The sequence below is a fragment of the Barbus barbus genome, assembly GCF_936440315.1.
Source record: "Barbus barbus genome assembly, chromosome: 5".
In the NCBI taxonomy this organism is placed as follows: domain Eukaryota; kingdom Metazoa; phylum Chordata; class Actinopteri; order Cypriniformes; family Cyprinidae; genus Barbus; species Barbus barbus.
In genome coordinates this window covers 35,509,057-35,530,796 of record NC_136733.1, presented here as the reverse complement: position 1 = coordinate 35,530,796, position 21,740 = coordinate 35,509,057, and the positions used below count along the sequence as shown (strand labels likewise).

At 35.9% G+C, this 21,740-nt stretch overlaps 2 protein-coding genes across 2 annotated transcripts in view; one reads left to right on the top strand and one right to left on the bottom strand.

Annotated features, from left to right (window-relative positions):
- Positions 1-4,115, top strand: part of sh3glb2b (SH3-domain GRB2-like endophilin B2b) — a 32,551-nt gene extending 28,436 nt beyond the window's left edge. Inside the window, exon 12 of the mRNA XM_079416795.1 lies at positions 3,216-4,115. Within this exon, the coding sequence (XP_079272921.1) occupies positions 3,216-3,323 (108 nt within the window). The 3' untranslated portion in view covers positions 3,324-4,115. The remainder of the gene's footprint in view (positions 1-3,215) is intronic.
- The window catches only part of LOC306869969 (CCN family member 1-like), a 1,026,947-nt gene that overhangs the window by 774,979 nt on the left and 230,228 nt on the right, over positions 1-21,740 (bottom strand). The window lies entirely within an intron of this gene.

Below are 21,740 nucleotides of genomic sequence, written 5' to 3'. Positions count from 1 at the left end.
ACTTTCAACGCGGGTAAAACAACAGAAACACCGCGCGAGTCTTCAGAAAGAGCTCCGTGAGCTACTGCTTGCCACTTGGCCACTGCCATCTTGCCAAACGGACGTCATCACCTAATAAAGGTATATCAGAAGGCTGGACTCGCCGTGTAACCAATCAAATGACAGGAACTACATAAATATATATTATCCTTTAATGCTGCGTGCATTTAAAGTTAATTAATTTTACATAACGATGAAAATTAATGATACTTAGTACTCACTATGAACATTTTACTGAAGAAGAAAGACATCATAGAATAATAATTCCATAAGAACTGAATCGATACCATACTATTTATTCCTGTGATGATATCGTCACAATATGGTTGTATATATCTGTGTTCTTCAAGCCATCTTGGGTTTTTCATAATAATAAAGTCAATTTATAATCCATTGCTAATTGACATAGCCTTTATTACAGTATAGATTATATTTTCTGCCTCATTCTGTGATGAGAAGCCACATCAGATGAGAAAATTAAGTTATTTTAAACTCATGACTGATGTTGTGGACTAAAATCATGTTATCATTAAATGTTCTCTTTTGTTGGACATCAGGTTTATTAAATACTTCTCAGAAAGTTTGGGAAGATTTGGCACATGTTGTTTTTTTTAGCAACTCAAAATCACAGCGCTTGCAGAGATGAGCAGCATTTACTACTGACGCTGTGTGATAAATAGAACCAATAGATGGCGGTAATGTGATCTTGTAACAAGATGCTGTGCTGCTTCAGTCTATTGCAGGTTCACAAAATAGAATGTAGCTAGTATCACACTACACTGCTGTTTGCTGGAAAAAGTAGTTCGCTACTGGAAACACTACATTGTTTTAAAAGTAGCTGAGCTACTGTCAAGCTACTGAAAAATTTAGTTGAGTTAGTAGCATGGCTATTTGTAGCTAGCTACTCCCCAACACTGTCGGTAACATTCATTATATCAGTATTAGTGATTTTAGTAAGTTTAGTATGCACTGTAATGAGAATGTATTGTATTTATTAAAGGGGACATCGGATGCCCATTTTTCACAGGTTGGTGTGATTATTTAGGGCCTTCATGAAATGTCTGCAGCATACTTTAGTTAAAATTCGTAATGGTCATGTAAAACAACACCCTTTTTACCTTGTCAAAAACAGCTCACAGATACCCGTTTCGCTGAATGTCTCTTTAAATGATAATGAGCTACTGCTCACCCACCTCCTCTTCAGTTTTTGTGTATTCTGTGGCACGCTTCCATCAAAAACAAAATTTATCCAGCGTATCCTCAGTGGCTCTCATGTCAGAAGAAAAAGAACAATGTTTCACGCAGCAAGCTTGAGCTTTGTGTCAGCTTCACGTCTTCACTGTAGCTGCAGACTCACGAGTATTCACACTGGAAGAGTTTGTACAGCGTCACAGCAGTGGCTGCTAATGCTTGCGTTGTGAAACCAGCCTTATGTTCACTTTTACATCCAACTATAAAACACCTGAATTACTTACGAGACATGTAGCTACAGCTGCTCGAGTGCGGAAAAAATGACAGACAGCGAACAACTAGCTGAGGGTGGAAATATGCTGTTGTGGGCGGGGCCTGACGTCATACTGCTCAGAAACTCAAAACAGCTTGATAATTGCGACTGTTTAGGTTTTTTGGGGATTAAAAAAGCTATTTGTAGCTATTTAAAGCTGTGGTCTGTAAATTTTGCCTCTGTCGCCATCTGTGTTTGAAAACCTGGAATTGCAGTTACTTTGCGGAATTATCTTGCTTGCGTGGGCTGTACTCCGGTACAGCTTCAGCGCGGATGAATCTAACGTTTTGAGGTGGATGTTTACTGTACTTCGCAATCACAGATTCTAGTCTACATCTTGGAATATATGACCCAAATAAAAATGTTCATCGTATATTGCCACCTGAACAAGTAAGTAACAAGTCTGCCACGTTTGTTCTGACCAACTGAGGAAAAAAGCATTACAATAAATCTCGCTACCAATGCTTATTAAATCTAATGATCGGTTAGCTCATATCACATCAAACCGTGCAAATGATTATTATTGTTATGCTTTATTAAATTATTAATGTTAACAGCATCAGCATTGCGGGACTATGAGTATAGTTTGTATTAAAGGTAGATTTCAATTTCTGTACAGTCTAATCTAATTGTCATGCCAATCGAATTTCATATTAAGAAATTCTTCTAACCCAAAAAGCAAATGATGCTCCCTTCAAACTGGTTTTCTTTAAAATACAAATCTTGTGAGATTCCAGGCTATCTGTAATCAGAAGCACATTTAAAACTGGAATATAATTAAATTTCATTAGTTTCATAAATACATAATTCTTTCTGGATTACAATCCGCCATCAAAATTATACATTTAATTATTCTAGCTGCTGTGAGAAAAAGCTATAAACAATCCGCCACCTGCAGGAAACTCACGTGTGATAGCCAAGTAACCGGGACAACTTCTTTATGTTTACAGACGTGACGTAATGACGCAGTGTCACGCTCAAATTCCCCGCGAAAACCTACCCGTACAACTCAAATTAGAAAATATTATTATAATCTTACCATTTTGAATCGGGCTAAAGTAAGGCGATAGTTTTGAACACTGGCTGGTTATGTATTTTCTCAAATATTGATTTCGGATCATTTTTAACCAAAAAAAAGTTACGGACTGCAGCTTTAATTAAATAAATTTTATTATATTAAAATGTATTGTTTTTATTATAACTATTTATAATGTAGTTATTATAAAAAATATAAATAAATATTTAATTTTTTAACCCTTCTCTTTTTATATAAATTACTTTCTTTTGTAGTTCTCTTTATTTATACTTAGTGCTTTTTTTGTTTCTTGCCTATCATGGTCAGTTTAAGCTACAGTTTATTGACATTGTTATTTGTTTAATGAAATGGGCTTGTCACCTAAAGGTTATAAGTTTAAACCCTGCCAGACAGTGTCATATGATTCAACCAGACCTGTCTCTGATATGCAGGCCTATAAATCTTGTTCCTCAAAAGACGTCAAAGGGTTGTCTGCAGATGTGTATTTCTTAATACATGTCTGTAATCCACTGTTCATACATGTCTGCTGTTACAGTATGCCTGAATGTAGTGAATGCGTCTGGAGGACTGTGCCCATTGCAACAAAATGTCTGCTTCATTTTTTCTTTTTCTCTGTTTCTCTCTGTTATTCTGTAGCTCATTACTGTATACACAGTGCCTGGCATGGACCCGGACTGGCTTATTGGAGAGCGAGGCAACCAGAAAGGCAAAGTGCCTGTCACATACCTGGAGCTCCTGAGCTAGATGCCTCGTCCTCTTCACAAATACAGAGTCACACTGAATTATGCATGAACAAATACTCAAGCACTCCTGAACACTCAGTGAATTTATCCGGTTTCTTTCTTTCTTTTTTTAGGTCTGTCCATGTTACTGTGCATAAATATGTATTATTGTTTTTTAGGCCCTATTTATGTTCTATGTGTATGTTGTTTCAGTTGAACACTATCCTGCATAAGGCGTTTCTTTAAGTAACTGATTTTATTTCCTTTTTGATCCTGTGACTGCTATATTTTTCTGAAGTCTTTCTTACCCTCCAAGTAAAGAAAACAAACCGAAAAGCTTTTGTGTTGGCGCTGGATGTGTGTGTGTGTGTGTGTGTGTGTGTGTGTGTGTGTGCGTGCGTGTGTGTGTGTGTGCACGTGTGTGTGTGTGTGTGTACGTGTGTGTGTGTGTGTGTGTGCGCACGTGTGTGATCATGAAGACTCTAAACATTTAGGCTTTGCTTCTTTGTGTCGTCTCGCTCATCATGCTTGTATGCTTTTATGGTCATAGTTTGATATCAGCTCTTTTGATGCTAAATGCAGCATTTTTTGTTAGTGTGTTTAGTCAGTGATTGAGAAGATTGTGAAGGCATTAGGTGTGTGGTTAACTGTGATCTGTTCAATCTGTGATATTCAAAATACTGATTTTCTTTATCTCCAGTGGTATTTATTCACATCTGCTCAGTCATTACCTTCCCACTTTCATCTTTGTGTTTTTAACAATGCATATTTAATGAATACAATTGAAATATATAATAAAGAGAGATGTAATGGGTCTTGATCTTGATGTTGTCTTTCTAATTTGTTTAATGGCAGTCGTGGCCTAATAGAGATAGAGAGTTGGACTTGTAACCTGAAGGTCGTGGGTTCGAGTCTCAGGTCCGGCAGGGATTGTAGGTGGGGGGAGTGAATAACCAACACTCTCTCCACCCTCAATACAACGACTGAGGTATACTTGGCCACAAACCACTTCCCCTTTGCCCTAATGGGAGTTGTTGTCTAAAGTACTTAGCGGTGAGCTGTTATCAGTGACTGGCTCTGGTAGGGTTTGCTGATGGAGTTTGTTGTGATTTACTAATGCAATGTGAGGGTCATGCAGGTAACTTTACTCCACTACTGCACTGACAAGTTGGTTTTGGAAAACATTGCAGTGATTGTGCAAGATAGTTTTTTTTTTTTTTTTTTTAATCCTACATCACTCTGACGGAATTTTGGAATTTTCTCTACACAATTCCTAACATGATTTTTTTGCATACAGCATCGCATGCCGTGTATAAAAAAAGTTTTTGATGAGAATTGAGGTGCATAATTCCAATTGTACCTAATCTGCTAAATGAAATGTAATTTTTTTGAATACACACACACACACACAAAACTTGTCTAGTGGTGCAAAACTTTGGTTGGTTGTTGAAAACAATGAATTCACAATAAGATGATTTCTTGTCTGCTATTCGAAGTCAATAAAAACTTTCTGCAGTTGGAGGATTGTTAAATAGCAAAGGTTGTCATGCTAACAAAAATATTGTTTACATTTAAACTCTAGTTTATTGGTTGTTACAGTACTAATTATTGAATTCTGTTGTTGTCATTCTGGTCAGTGATTGCTTCACATGACACGGCTGCATCAGTTGTTGCTATCTGAACTATCAACAAGTTGTAAGGTGGTTACGGTTGTACAGTTATACACTTTATACAATTTGTATGTCTGTTCCTGCAGCCATGTTGACGTAAATGCTGTTTCTTAAGGGATTGCGTATTTCAGCTGGCTGCGTTGTGATCCATCTTTTGCAATCTCTGTCAAAATGTCAGTCACAGACTGGTAAACTGCGTCACATATTTCTCTGACTCATCTGTGTGTTTTGAACAAGATACTGCAGCAGTTTTTATTATTATTAATAAAATAGTAATAAAGCGCATCTTGAGCTCTAAATGAAGAACATGTCTGTTCAAATAGTCACATGATTAATGTCACACATTTGCTTATTAGTGAAATTGTAAAAAAAAAAAAAATCTTAAAGTTGTAAAGGACTTTTTTGCTGTATGCAGTGCTAAAGTTGAAGGTGTAGAACCTGACTGTAATAAAGATAAGAATAGGTGATGGCTTTAACACAAGCCTATATTATAAGGGATGTCAAACAACGTTATGCAAATGTTCCTAACCCTAATAAAGTGTTCAAAAATAAACTGCTCAAACACCGTTTTTCCACTTGCCATCTAATCTACTGGAAGCCCATCTTGTGATTAATACAAATATTTGTACAGCTAGTGTACAAAGTTGCTTTACATTGTTTTTCATTTCCCCACTAATTTGTCTGACGGATGTAATGCTAAGATAAGCCTTATCCACCCGTTTCCAGTTTGAAAATCATCACTGTATTGCTTTAATTTGTGCTCCACAATATTATGCCTTATGCATCTTCAATTTACGTATTAAGTTCATTACTGAAGCAGGTTGGCACTAACATTGAATTTTTAGACTGGTTTATCAATATTTCTGAGTTGTCTTGATAGCGTAACTCTTTAAGTTTATGCCTTGCACATCACCAGAATTAGACTCAGGAAAGCATATTTGCTTCAGTTTCAGCTATTCTTGATTTACTTGTCTTCTTGTTTCAGTCTTAAAGGAATAGTTCACCCTAAAATGAAAATTCTGTCATTAATTACTGACCCTCGTGTTTTTCCAAACTGGTGAGACCTTTGTTCATCTTCGGAACACAAATTAAGATATTTTTGATAAAATCCCAGCTTTCTGACCCTGCATAGACAGAAATGTAACTGAAATGTTCCCAGGCCATTAGCACTTAAACATATAGGACATTGTTAAAATAGTCCATGTTACATCAGTGGTTCAATTCAACGAGAATACCTTTTATGTGCAAAAATAATGACTTAATTCAACAATTCTTCTCCCGGTCACCTGTCCCTTTAAGATTGAAGTCATGAACTATCGTTCTGTTATTCTTCTGATAAATGCCTTGAAGCACTTTTAATTCATTTTTCCTTTGCAGGATATCCTCTGTATCAAGTCCACAATTTTATGCACCAGATGCCTTATCGCTGATTCATGAACTCCCACTCCTCATGAACTCCAAGTCTTCGAGTCGGTCACGTGACTGAAAACTATCAATAAACGTTATATAACCTGTAAAAGACATAGTAGGCATGGATAGCAACCTCTACATGCTTCCTGATGACTAGGACAAGATGTTTGCCACTGAGTTTTTCTGAACTTGTGTAAGGTTTTCAATCAAACTGGAATCTGAAGAATCCTGCCTAAAGTCAAATTTTTCTTTTGAAGATTGTGTTAAGAAGAGTCTAATCTACGTTGAAAAAATTGTGGATTTTATTGGTATTTTGTGGAGGTTTTTGGCTTTAGGAGATCTTTGGGCCTAATAGGCCTTGTTGATCAAACCATGCCACCTAAGGCTACAAACAACAGCACCGAGGAATATGTCACCAAGTGCGTGAACTGTTGGAACAGCAAAAAGACTTCCTTAGAACCTTGCTCGAGCAACAAGAAAGAAGTTTCAAAACGTGTGTACAAATCATTGTTGACTCCTCAAACAGAAGGATTTGTCAAAGCAAGTTTATGATTTTAAGGTGAGTCTAGAAATGACTCAAAAAGAACTTGATCTTAAAATCTCATGTAAAACATGGTCTTCAAATTGTAATGAAACCAGGACAGATCTGGACACAATCTGCAAACGTTTGATCACAATTTCAGACAAGACAGAATATCTGGAAGGCCAGGCAAGACACCAAAATATTGTCGTGCAAGGCATTAAGGAGTCTGTAAGAGAAAAGGTGTCTGAATCTGAAGAAAAAGTGAGAAAACTCTTCAGTGAAAAATTACAGCTGGATCATCGGAAAATAGAGTTGGATTGGGCTCATAGAGTTGGGGATTTTTGCGATTGAAAGATAAACTTGCAGTTTTGGATAAAGCAAAGAACTTAAAGGGCTCTGGCATTTTTATTAATGAGGACTTCCCTGAAACCATCCGGCAAAGAAGGAGAGAATTACTTCCAGCAATGAAGGCAGCCCGAGAAAGAGGTGACATTTCATATCTGAAATACGACAAACTTATTGTTCATCCACCTATCCAAAATCCACCAAAACAAAGGAAGGCAAGTGTTCAGAGTTTGGTTCAATAGATTTATTATTAGTTATTTGTTGTATTTTGATAAGTTAATCAAATCTATTGTATATTTCTTTATATACATTATTGATTTCAACAAATTTGTTTTTGAAACTGAGACCTTTAAGCCATTTGATCTTTCTACAGTTGATTCTTATAACTTGGATGTTGACCCAGATTTAAATAATTTTTCATCATTGAATGCTTCAAACTCTTGTAGTTTTTAAATACGGAAAATCAGTTTAATGATTTATGTAGATCTTTGCCTTCTAATATTTTTTCTACTTTTCATTTGAACATAAGACGTTTATCTAGGAATTATGACCATTTTATTCATTATTTATCTTTACTTAAACATCAGTTTTCTATTATTGCTTTATCTGAAACATGGTTAAATGAAAACTCCAGAGAAATGTTTAAATTATGTAAATATAACTGTGTTCATTGTGTTAGAAAGAACAGGTTGGGAGGTGGAGTATCTTTGTTTATTCATGAAGATTATAAACTTAAAATTAGGGATGATCTCGCCTTATATTCAGATAGAATTAATGTGGAACATTTATTTGTTGAGCTCTCAATTGGTCATGGAGGAAGAAATATTATTGTTGGTGTTATTTACCGAGCACCTGATTCCAATATTCAATATTTTAATGATACTTTTGCCAACTTACTTGATTTGATAAACAATGAGCATAAATATTGTTATATTTTGGGTGATTTTAACATAAATCTCCTAAAAAAGAAATTTGATACCCCTACAGCAGATTTCCTAAATATTCTTTACTCTAGTTATTATTTTCCTCTTATTCATAAACCTACAAAAGTTAAAGAAAATTCTGCAACTTTAACTGATAACATTTTAACAAATACTCTAAGTCAAGGAATTAAATCTGGTGTGTTATGTTCAGACTTGTCTGATCATTTTCCTATATTTCACTGTTCTGAAAATAGGGTTAACAGGGTTAAACTATCAAACGAAATTCAGCAAAAGAGAATTATGAGTAAGTTAAATATTTCTAAATTTAAGGATCTGATTTATAGTACTTCTTGGGATGATCTGTATAAGGAATATGATGCTGATAGAGCATATCAACAATTTCTGACTGTTATTAGTTCTAGTTTTAATAAATCTTAAGTCTTGGTTTACAGTTAGTTTACGGAAAATGTTGAAGACAAAGAACAAACTCTATAGAAAATATATTTTAAATCCCACTCCCCTCATCTATGGTGTTAATAAATCTTACAGAAATAAATATAACCATTCTATTAGATCAGCAAAAAAGATTTAAGAAATGTTCCAATGATATTAAATCCACATGGAAAGTAATAAATCAGTTGCTGCAAAGAGAAAAGACCAACTCAGAAATACCTTCAGACTTTGTGGATGGCAAAAATTATTTTAATGATCCATTTGACATAGCTCAAAAATTTAATGAATTTTTTGTTAATGTCGGTCATAAATTAGCTAATAATATCCCTATTGGTAATGGTGTACCCCTGGGCTATATATCAGGAAACTTTCCTATTATCTCTATTTTAAGCCACCGGAAATTCAGGAAATAAGTGAAATTATTGATTAATTAAAATTATCTTCAGCTGGTCATGATAATATTTCTGTATTTCTTGTCAAACAGGTGAAATGTTCAATATTGCAGCCACTTGTTCACATTTTTTTTCTTTCTTTGAAAACAGGCATTGTACCAGAGGATTTAAAAATAGCTCAAATTATTCCTCTGTTGAAAGCAGATGATCCGCAATGTTTTAACAACTATAGACCTATATCTATTTTGCCATGTTTCTCAAAATGTTTTGAAAAAATAGTATATAAGCGGATTCTTTCTCACTTAGACTCAAATTCTATTATTTATAAGCATCAATGTGGATTCCGAAAAAAAACCGCTACTTATATGGCTTTGCTTCACCTGATTGACAAGGTTACCCTTGCACTGGAAAATCAAGAATTTGCTTGTAGTATTTTTTTAGACTTGTCAAAAGCTTTTGATTCAGTTAATCATTACATTTTATTGGATAAATTGTATAAATATGGTTTTCATAATTTTACATATAATTGGTTGATGAATTATATTTTTAATAGAAGACAGTTTGTTTGTTATAGCAAAGCAAGTCTGCTCTGTGGGGTTCCTCAGGGGTCCATACTTGGACCATTACTATTTCTTATTTATATAAATGACCTCAAATATTCTTACTCCAGTAATGTTTGTTGATGATACAACCTTAGTTCTCTCTCACTCAAATTTTAATTCATTAAGAATGCAAATAATGGTTTACTTGCTTATGTAAATTGGTTTAATTTAAACAAATTATCATTAAATATAACAAAATCAAGTTGTATCATTTTTAGTGGTAAAAAAATATATACCCAAAGGATTTATCAAAAAATATTATGGAGTCTATTGAGGTTGTATTGAGCTTTTTATTGTATATATTTACCCTTGTGCAAAATAAACTAAACTATAATAAAAGTTCTGGCTGCAGACATAGGGGTGCGTGGAGCTCCACTCAAGAGCGGAAATACGTCACCTCCACTAGCGACGCGTCCGCCATGTTGTCCGGGCAAACTTTTAAAACAGTTCAACTTTTTCATTTATTTTGTTAAAGCTTTCGTTTTGTAATATTTATTAATTGTTATATACACATGTATAAACGGTGCTTTGCATATAATGTCACCTCTTTGTACATAATGTTGATATTTTCTGTACTTCTATCTTTGGTACTTTTACCTTGGTATTAATAATATAATAAACTAAGCTTTTACAGTTTATGACACGACAGCGCTGTCTTTATCATTTTTTAATCACAATTTAACTGTTTTAATGGAGTAAAAAAAAAAAAACATATTATACTATATTCTTTTTGAATATCTTTTCCAATTCACTACACCTGTTCAAAATCAAAACACAGTTATGACAGCACATTAAGTCACAATTCAGACAATAAATTAACATCTTTAACCATCAAAAGTTTCATGTTGGAAATGGAAGAGAGTAAGATTACCCACAAAAAAACAAGAGGGGGCAACCACACTTCTTGAAAATGCTCCTGGCTGACAATGTTGTTAACGCTGAATAGACGGTCATGCTCAGCTGTGCCCCTCTTTCTGTCATTCTCCTTGTCTGCATCTGGGTGACTCATATGCACATTCCATGAAATTATCCGGTATCTATCCCTTGACATAAATGTAGCTGTAAAAGGCACAGCTAAAACACTGCTCTGTCGCCAGTCGTCCCTGATGGAACACAGCTTCACCATGGCCATGTAAAAAATGAGTCCAATATAGCGGTACATCTCACTGATACTTACATCTGTCCATTTATATTTGCATCCCTTTGCAGTTGCCTTGGCAGCCTGAGCGTTGGTGTTGTGGCACAGAGTTGACACAGCACTTTCTCTAAAAAAAAGTTTAAATAGACTCATGGGAGAATGTGAGTCAGCAGATGTCAGTTGAGGTCCAGTTTCCTGTGCAGGCTGGAATCGCAGAGTCTGTGGAATCGTATCAACATCAGTCTCTGTTTTCCATGCCAGAGTGGACTGCCTGTAGATTACTTGCTTATTTGCTTTGGCTCTCTTCGAAACAGGTGCTTGAATATTTTCCTTGGCAAATCTGTAAAAACAAAAAAACTATATTACCAGTGTTGGGCAGTCAGGCATGTCAGGGCCAGCCTGAGGATTGCAGAGCAGCCATCTTCTAGAACTACAAAGGCAAGGATACTCTGGAGAATGTCATCTGGCAACTGTAGATATGAAACATGATTTACCGGTAATATACAGTCAAGTCAAGCCATTTTCATCAACATTAAAGTGATTATTAACGCATGCCTGCAAAATGTCAAACATAAACAAACAGATTGTTTAGGAAACAGCTGCATATATATACATGCTACTTTCACTACTTTTCACCAAAATATTACCAAAGTGCTGGGTCTCCTTTTCCTAGGGACATGAAAGAGAGGTGGCAGATTCCTTCCCCCATCTTCCTGCCTTCCTGTGTAAAATGTGCAAATCTTCGACCATGTCTGTAATTGACATTGACCAAATATGTTTATCCTGCTTTCCCACTTTGATAGTAGTATCTATTAAATGTACTACTTTTCATTTCACAAACCGTACCCCTCAATCTCAAGGTTCTCCAGCAAAACCTTGCACCACCACCTCCTCAGATATGGCATGTCATCCTGAACATCAATATGGATTCCGAAAAAAACACTCTACTTATATGGCTTTGCTTCACCTGATTGACAAGGTTACCCTTGCACTGGAAAATCAAGAATTTGCTTGTAGTATTTTTTTTAGACTTGTCAAAAGCTTTTGATTCAGTTAATCATTACATTTTATTGGATAAATTGTATAAATATGGTTTTCATAATTTTACATATAATTGGTTGATGAATTATATTTTTAATAGAAGACAGTTTGTTTGTTATAAGGGTTGCTATTCTAGCAAAGCAAGTCTGCTCTGTGGGGTTCCTCAGGGGTCCATACTTGGACCATTACTATTTCTTATTTATATAAATGACCTCAAATATTCTTACTCCAGTAATGTTTGCTGATGATACAACCTTAGTTCTCTCTCACTCAAATTTTAATTAATTGATTAAGAATACAAATAATGGTTTGTGGAACATAAGAACAGTTGTAATTCAAAACAATTAACATTAAACATTGTTAACACTAAGACTTCACTCTCAATGGTGAAATCAAATGCTGCCTCCATAGTTATGTACCAGGCATACTGTAAAAGCAGAAAGGTTGTTATTTTGCCATGTCTGTGTATGAGCAAAAATTCACAAATATGAATAAAAATGAGGTGCTCAGTAATAGCGTTAATGGGCATAATGGACATGGTGTGGACACAATGGATGTTGTGTGGACATCAATAAACATCCTGAAAATGAGCTTGGCAACTCACCATAACCATGAATACTCCACAGTCAATCCCAAAATGTTGTAGGGGTAGTCCCTGTTTGAAGAAAGGACACCCATTATGAAGAATTTACAATGATTGTCAATCTTATACATGTTCTTCTTGTATATTTTCATTGTACTGTAAATTAATATTACCTCAACATCCAAGCCTGACTGTTCTTCCCATGGCCCAGGAATGAGCTGTTGTGCAACAGCCCTGATAAAAATCAAGACAGTGTTACGAGAAATATTTACAATTTAAATACACAGAGTATGATTCAGCTGGGGAACACAAACAATGCATTATTTTAACACAAGCCAACAAAACAAGTTACGTGTATGCTAGCCGTCATGCAACATCAGATAACATTTGAGAGACATCAACATTGCTCACCAGAAATGTATACTTCCATCGTGTTTATTCATCCTTTTGTGTGTAATTTCATCCAAGCCCTGTGCGTTCTGATTTATAAGCAACTGTTTCTTCTAAGTGATTAGCTTGATAAGTTAAGAATTTTTATTTATTAACTAATGAGTTGTTTTTTTTGTCTATTTATCTATTTTTTTTTTTTTTTATAATTTATATATTTTTACTCTATTTTTATATTTATATATATTATTGTATTATTATTTGTATTTATTTATTTATTTTTATTTTGGGCTCTTAAATCTTTATTCGAAAGCTGAAGTTTAAGCGTAGTTTCTGTTATTCTCTGAACTTAAATCCGAACACCTTATTCCCGGTTGAGCTGTTGTTAGTGTTGATAGTGATTGAACGAGTGTACTCTTTCGGTTCACTCAAACTTTGTTCTTTTCTTGTTTCTTAATTTCTAGCGATTATCGTCAGTTTGATTTAGCAGATACTATTTAAACTAAACTGATCTAGACAATGACATCTCTGAACTCAATAATGAAATGCCTTTAACTGAAAATTGAGTGTTTAATCTTATTTTGATACATTACTGACACTCTATCCTCCAATTTGATACTGTTAAGTGCTTTGACACGATCTGTATTGTTAAAAGCGCTATATAAATAAAGGTGAACTTGACTTGTTTCTTTTCTATATTGTTCGTGATTCATGTCTTTAATATCCTTTAATGCCAGGGGCCTCAGGGATCGTGTCAAACGAAAAGATCTTTTTTTTGTTTTCTTCAGGAATGTCATTCAAATATTGACGATTACAAATGGTGCAAATCTCAGTGGGGTAATGATATTTGGAGTTCACATGAACACTCAGCTGGTGTAAGCATTTTGAGAAACAAATTTGGTGGGGATATATTAGGGTCAGAATCGGATAGCTTAGGTCATTTTCATTTATTAGTAATTTCACTTAGCCAACAAACTGTAATTCTCAGAAATATATATGGGTACAATAATTCTTTTTTCATTCTAGGAGGAGACTTTAATGTGTCATTTAATAATTCTTTGGACAGATATCCTCCAAAAAGGACCGCTTGTTCTTGTCCTGCACTATTAGACCTAATAGATAAGTTTGAATTGGTGGACATTTGGAGAGAGAGATTCCCTAACAATTTAGAGTTTACTTGGGCCAATAAAAGTGGTTCAAGACAATCTCGTATTGATTATTGGCTCATATCAAAATGTATGTCAAATTTTGATCTAAATGTCGGCACTCAATGTACCCCGTTGACCGACCACAAAACTATCTTTATTAATACCCCTTTAATGGCAGATTATGTATCAGGCTAATGCAGAGCTTCTTTGTGGAAACTGAACAGTTCACTGTTAGAATTACCAGATTTAAAGGATAAAATTAAAGAATTCAGTGCTAGCTATTGGAAAACAGCCACAATTCAAAATTATTTTGGTACCAGTTGGAAGCTTTTTAAGTTTGAGACAGGTGTTTATTTAAGAAAAGTTGGAACACTTTTAGCCAAAAAGAAGCGTTCTTGAAGACAACTCAGTCTAATAATTTTGATTGCATGTCTCTAGAGGAAAAATCTGAAATTGCAGATTTGCAAATGAAATTGGATGAATTGTACTTATCAAAGGCTAGGGGTGCTTATATAAGATCCAGGAAAAAATGGCTCAAAGAGGGAGAACTCAATTCCGCATATTTTTTTTAAGATAGAAAAGCGTAATTTTACCCTCTCAACAATTGAACAATTTTGTGTTGATGGCAAAACTGTTCCAAAAAAAAGATCCAAAGGAAATAGCAAACTACAGTGCCAATTTTGATAAGAATCTTTAGTTCAAGGTATTCAGAGCAGACAATGTCCTCATTTCTAGACTCGGTTAATTATGTTAAGGTTATATCTGAAAGTGATAGATTTTTCTGTGATAGAATTGTTACTTCTGAGGAAGTACAAAGAGCAATTAAGAGTTTGAAAAACAATAAGTCCCCAGGGTGTGATGGACTTACAGCTGAGCTGATGAACTTACTCCCTTTTTAACTCAGGTTTTTAGAGAAAGTATTGAAAAAGAGGCTTTACCTCCTACATTTATGCAAGGTATCATAACTTTAATTCCTAAACCTAAGAAAGATCTTACCAATTTAGACAACTGGCGACCCATCACACTCCTTCATAATGACTATAACATTTTCGCCATAATATTTGCTAAAAGACTTAAAGATTGTTTGGATACTGTTATAGATGAGACTCAGTCTGAATTTATGAGGGACCGACATATAATGAATAATATTAGATTAGTTTTAGACTTATTGGATTATAGTGATTTGCTGGAACATAATAGTTTTATTCTTTTCCTGGATTTTTATAAAGCTTTTGATTCAGTTGAACATAAATTTATATTTAAATCAGTGGAAAAATTTGGTTTTGGTGAATATTTTTGTAAGGCGGTAATAACTCTATATTAAAACTGCAGTACCACAATTAAATTAAAATATGGTACTTCTCCTAGATTTTACTTGTCAATTTTAAACACAATTTTACACCTCACTGGAATAACAAGAATCTACTGTATAAGCACAAATCTCTCTCTTTTTTTTTAATTGGCTTAAAAATTTTATTCTTTTTGTGTCTCAACTTTTCAATCAGAATGATTCAGTCTGAGTTTTTAGCTAAGCATGAAATTCCTGTTAGTCCGAAAGAGTTTGCAATTGTTGCTGATGCAGTGCCACATGGAGTTCTCATGCTTTTTAGAGGTCTTTCTTTTCCAATCTCATGTCACTCAGTGGATCTTTGTAAAACATTTGTTGGAAAACAGTGCCTTTCGTCCAAGTCAAAAAACAATAAGAAAATTAGAGTCTATTTCTGTGCCTTGTGTGATCTCTTATTGGAATGGTTTAGTAAGTGATATTCCCTGGAAGAAAGTTGGGTCATTACCTCACAAATATTTAATTACTAACAAAATGAGAGAAACTGCATTTAAATTGATTAATAGAATTTACCCGGATACGTGCTCTCTTAAAAGACTTAAGAATGATATTAATACCAACTGTTCTTTCTGTTTAGAAAACAATGAAACGTCTTTACATTTATGGAATTGCTCTTACACAACATCATTTTGGTGTGACATTCTTGACTTTATCAAATGTTATGTGAATCCTAATTTTGAATTTACTTATAGAAATTTCATTTTTGGCTTTCATGAATGTGAAAAAAAGAAATTATGCTTATTTTGACTCTATTGAGTTCTCCACAAACTTGAAAGCAGTGAGAACGGTGGCTTTGATGAGGGACTTGGCGCTTCCTTTGGACTGAAAGACCCTGGATTGTTGTGTTGTTGTGAGTTGACAATGTTGACGATTGTTGTTTTTCTTTTTCGGGTATTCAATAAAGAAAAAAAAAAAAAACACAGCGATGCCATTTTGAATTATTCAAGTGGAGGTGACGTATTTCCTGTTTGCGAGTGGAGCTCCACTCTCCCACCACAGTCTGCAGCCAGACCCCTCTCGTAAAAGTTGATGAAAGCATATAATGTGATGCACTTGCTGCCTCAGATAACAGTTACAGCCGTTCTAATGACAGACAAAACACTCAAAAACCTTGTTAACTCCATTTGAACTTGAATTTCATATAATGTTAAATGCATTAAGTACACACTGATCAGTAAAGTTTGATACAATACCAACGCTCATGACGCAGTGTTGTTTAATTACTGATTTTTTCCCCCTTCTATTTTTTTAATTTACGAGCACACCTATTGTCAGCGGGAGGGGGCGGGACCGGGAATAGTAATAACACTATTGATACCCAACTTTATACACAAATATACCTTTTATATAAATAAACTATAAGCTGTATATTTTATTTGTATGCTGTCCTCCTGTTTGCTTTGGTGTGGCTGGTTAAGTGTACAGATCGTCTATGTGGTAATACAGTACTTGGGCAGGACATCCAAACGCCCACCCATCATTCATCAACCTCAAATATGGCTTTTCTGAAAGATGTGTGTAGTAGCAAGTTTCCAATCTAATGTTAACCTAGAGAAATGTGCACTATTGAAGTGTTTGTGTGGAGTGTGGAGCTGAACAGTAGGCCTAGTGCTCGCTGCAGGATAGGCGCTGGTGTGCTCACTTGCTCTTAAAATACTTTTTATGGATGCACCATAATGGATTTTTGCCGATATCCGATATGCCCATATTTTCAACTCTTTTTGACCGATACCGATACCGATATACAGTATTTCCTTTTGTTTGGAAGCAACACCAAGTCTGTCCTGTGCAGAAATTATAAGCAAAATATTTGTAATTTTGGTTAGTTTTTAAAAATAACTTATTTGTTAGAATGAAATAAACAATAATGAAGGTTTTTTTGACAGTACATTGAAACTTTGAAATTAACTATAAATAAACTATATATCAATCACTGCATTTTTTTTTATCGGTTATGGATATTTGGTCCTCTAGATCGTGAGTGGACAACGCGAGAGAGAGGAGGTGAGTACGGTGGCTGAGAGAGCTCAACGCGCTGCAACTTCAGAAAGCACATGCAAATAGAAAAAAACACCAGCAAATCAAGAAAACATCATCATTTTGACAGCACATGCGCTGAAAATCCTCACAACACATGCAAATTAAGAAACGCGCTGCAAATCCTCACAACACATGCAAATTAAGAAACACGCTGGAAATCCTCACAACACATGCAAATTAAGAAACGCGCTGCAAATCCTCAACACATGCAAATTAAGAAACGCGCTGCAAATCCTCACAACACATGCAAATTAAGAAACACGCTGCAAATGTCACAACACATGCAAATTAATAAACGCGCTGCAAATGCTCACAACACATGCAAATTAAGAAACGCTTTGCAAATCCTCACAACACATGCAAATTAAGAAACGCGCTGCAAATGCTCACAACACATGCAAATTAAGAAACGCACTGCAAATCCTCACAACACATGCAAATGTCCTTTCTTTCATTAGCCTACTAAAAGGGCCTGAATAAATTTTAAAATATTATTCTTACTGTTCTTACTTATTATTATTCTTACATTTTTATTTTGACCTGGTTTTAACAATTAATGAAGCATTGCGAATTTATTTTCATTAACCTTGAAATTATATTTAGTTGAGGATATTAAATTAAGTTAGCCATCTTATTTAATAACGTTAATCATGTAATTGCTCATTATTAATCTAATAATATCCAAAAGACAAAGAAATCATGCAATCAGGGTATTAAAATAAACAACAACAACAAAAAAACACTCACCTTTCAGTTCACCAACAACTCAACCAATAGCCACTGCACAATAAGCAAATCCCAACTGGTCCGTCACTTTTTTTTGGGTCCCCTTGAAACATTTCCATTGTGGTCCATGCAGCGCGTTTCTTAATTTGCATGTGTTGTGAGCATTTGCAGCCGTTTCTTAATTTGCATGTGTTGTGAGCATTTGCAGCTCGTTTCTTAATTTGCATGTGTTGTGAGGATTTGCAGCGCATTTCTTAATTTGAATGTGTTGTGAGGATTTGCAGTGCATTTCTTAATTTGCATGTGTTGTGAGCATTTGCAGCAATTTGCATGTGTTGTGAGGATTTGCAGTGCATTTCTTAATTTGCATGTGTTGTGAGCATTTGCAGCAATTTGCATGTGTTGTGAGGATTTGCAGCTCGTTTCTTAATTTGCATGTGTTGTGAGGATTTGCAGCGCATGTGCTGTCAAAATGATGTAGATGTTTTCTTGATTTGCTGGTGTTTTTTTCTATTTGCATGTGTTTTCTGAAGCTGCAGAGCTCTCTCTGCCACCGTAGGTGAGAGATAAAAGGGCGGCCTTGCGGAATGATGCGCATTGCAAAATTTAAATGGCCGAGAACAGATAGCAGCTCGAGTTTGGAGCAGCTTGGGTTGGTTAAGAGGGTGGAAGCTACCAGAATCGTTCTGTCAATTTGTTTATGGGTAGAGAAGCTTTAGGTTTAATTTAGGTTGATACCTAAAAATTCGATGGAAGTGCTTGGGCCCGAGGTTTGGTTTTGAGCGAGGGGAATCCCGAGCTCTGCGAAGACTTTTTGCATTGTCAAAAGGTGCGCGGCTGGGATGGAGTCGGGGGGCGAGATGATTAAAAAATTGTCTAAGAGATGGACTAGGTAGGGTACAGCGTAATTGTTGGAGCGGATCCAGCAGATTGCTTCTGACAACACGTCGAAAATTTTAGGGCTGCTTCTGCAGCCGAACGTGAGGCAGACAGAAAAGTAAAATTCTTTACGCCAGTGGATGCCGAATAAGTGCCAAAAGTCTGGGTGAATGGGCATCACCTTAAAGGCAGAGGTGATGTCGACTTTGGCCATCCAAGCGCTGCGACCTGCGTCTTTAATCATGGCAATGGCTTGGTCGATGTCGTGATAATGAAGAGAAAATTCTTTGAGCGGAATGAGGCTGTTAACACTCGGGAGCGGGGAGTTATGTGGGAAAGAGAGATCAATTATGAGGCATTTTTTACCAGAAAATTTTCTGGTAGCTACACCTATGGGACTAACGGAAAATGTTAAATGGAGGAACGGAAAAGGGGCCGGTCATGAAATTTGCATCTGTTTCTTTCTTAATAAGAAGATCGACTGTTTCGGGTTCGGCTAAAGCAGATTGGAGATTGGGGCAGATGAGGTTTTCAGAGGGGAGATTTTCAACACCGGGATGAAAGCCATGTGAGAGACCCGACAGTAGATATTCAGAGAAATTAGGGTCAGGGTGATAAATCAATTCAGAAGACAAACAAGAAACATTTACGGAAGTCGATAAATACGGTTTATAATTTTTATTTGCAGCTTTTTGAACAGGGTAGATCAAGCGGGCGTGAGCTCCGCCACAAAAATTACAAACATACATGGATCTGCAGCGTTGTCTTGAGCATCTTCCTGAATTAAAGTTTCACAGACCTGGCTGCGGGAGGAAATTGAGGGGCGGCTGTCAGTGGAAGCAGGGAGAGAAGGGTTGGTTGAGGTGCTTGGAAAGCGTTGGACGTAGCTGGTGGATTTGGGCGGGGATGGTTCGGGGCAGGGAGGAATGGATGGGTTGACGAAGAGGCATGTTCTTCATGCAGGCTCGGTTAAGGTGTCCTGCGGAGTGCTGGTGTGCTGAACGTCGGTTGGAGACGCAGTTGGAGCTGCGTTGTCGAAGGTGTTATCCTCTGAGAAGAGTTCTATCTCTGACATGGTTGTGGCGATTGGATGCACCAATGGTGAAAGTCGAGATAATGGAGGTAGGACATACTGTGCCCCTTGAGCCAGTGACTGAACCTTTTGCACACACTCCACTTCAAATCCAGAAACTCTAGCCTATACGTAGGGTACTTCTTCTGTGATATGATCAGGGTGTTGCTGGCAAAGGCAATATAGGCCAAGCTATTTCTTCCCCTTCTGGAACTTGGGAGAGCACAGCACTTAAGATCAGAAGGACCAAGTCCACCGGGAAACAGGGAGAGGCCAGATCAAGTCACTATTAAAGTCACTATTATTTGTATAGCGCTTTTAACAATGCAAATTGTGTCAAAGCAGATTTACAACAGGTGGCTTTACATCAGCTTTACAATATTTAGACGAGGAAATAGTGTGTCGAAATTTTGTCATTCTCCTCTTGTCAGACAAAATAGCAGTTTAAATCTAAGCTAAAGTCAGACTGTGCAAAGGACTCATCTGGTTCCTGTGGTCTTGCCCCGATTGCCATCTAGGAGATAGGGTCTTCACAGATAACAAATACCACTATAAAGCTGGAGAGAGCCAGGGATTTTTCTAAAAGGAATGTTTTGAAATACTTAGTTGTAACATTTGGACCAATCAGACACAACTATTTGTTATATTTAACAAATAATCTCTAATGCCCCCCTCACCCAACCAAAGGGCCAACTCTGAGGGTCTGTGGACTCTTCCCCTGAAATGCATCCAACACCTCAGAAAGACTCCATGGCAACCGATCTGATGACACTTGTTTTATTGCTCAAAGGAATGCGGGCAGAACAACTCACTTCATTTCCCCTTAGGAAAGAGACATATGCTTTAAAAATGGACTCTTCTCTAATTAATTCATAGAAAAACCTTTCTTTGAATGAACACACATATCTTCAGGTCATTGTGTATATTATTACTGTTCTTGTATATGTTTTTGTGTATTGTATACTGTTTTATGCATGCTTACGATAGATCACTAGTTAATATCACTTTAACTGCACCATGTTTAGTCTCTATCAATTCGTTTTTGGATGATCTAATTGAGAGTGAACATTACATGTTGATACCTATGCAACATATTAGTGTCCTAAGAATCTTTAGTAGTTTGTGCATTAACTCTAACCTGCCTTTTTTAAAATTGTAATGTTAGACTACAACATAGATTTTGACAAGTATCTTACTTAACGAACATGCCTGATGCCTCACCTCTACTTCTTTTTATTTCACTTTGTCAAACTAACTAGTTTTAAATTGCACTGATAGAAAAACTGCCCTATTGTTTGACGAATGTGTCAGATGCTTTTTTGTTTTATTTTTCTAACTTTTAACAAACTCTACCGTTTCCTAAAATTGTTTTACAGGGAAAAACAGTCATTGCTCATTTTACGTGTATGTTTGATGTTTTTTCTTGATGTGTGAAAAAAAACTTTAATAAAAACTCCCCTTTATCCCAATTAACACTGTTTCACAAATTTAAAGTTTAAAGCACATAACAGTTTCAATGGCCCCACACAAAAACACATTCAGTCATAAATTCCTTGCGATCGATGGGCTGGATAAACAGATGGCCAATTAGACGGATGGGAGTGGATGCAAACAGGTGTCCAGTTATGGATGGAGCGGTGGGGGGCGTTTGAAATCAATCAAATTTTGACATATAGTGCACTATGGTCTCTCTTATGGGGTATTGTCAAGAGGAAGATAGACACCAGACCCAACAATCCAGATGATCTGAAGGCCGCTATCA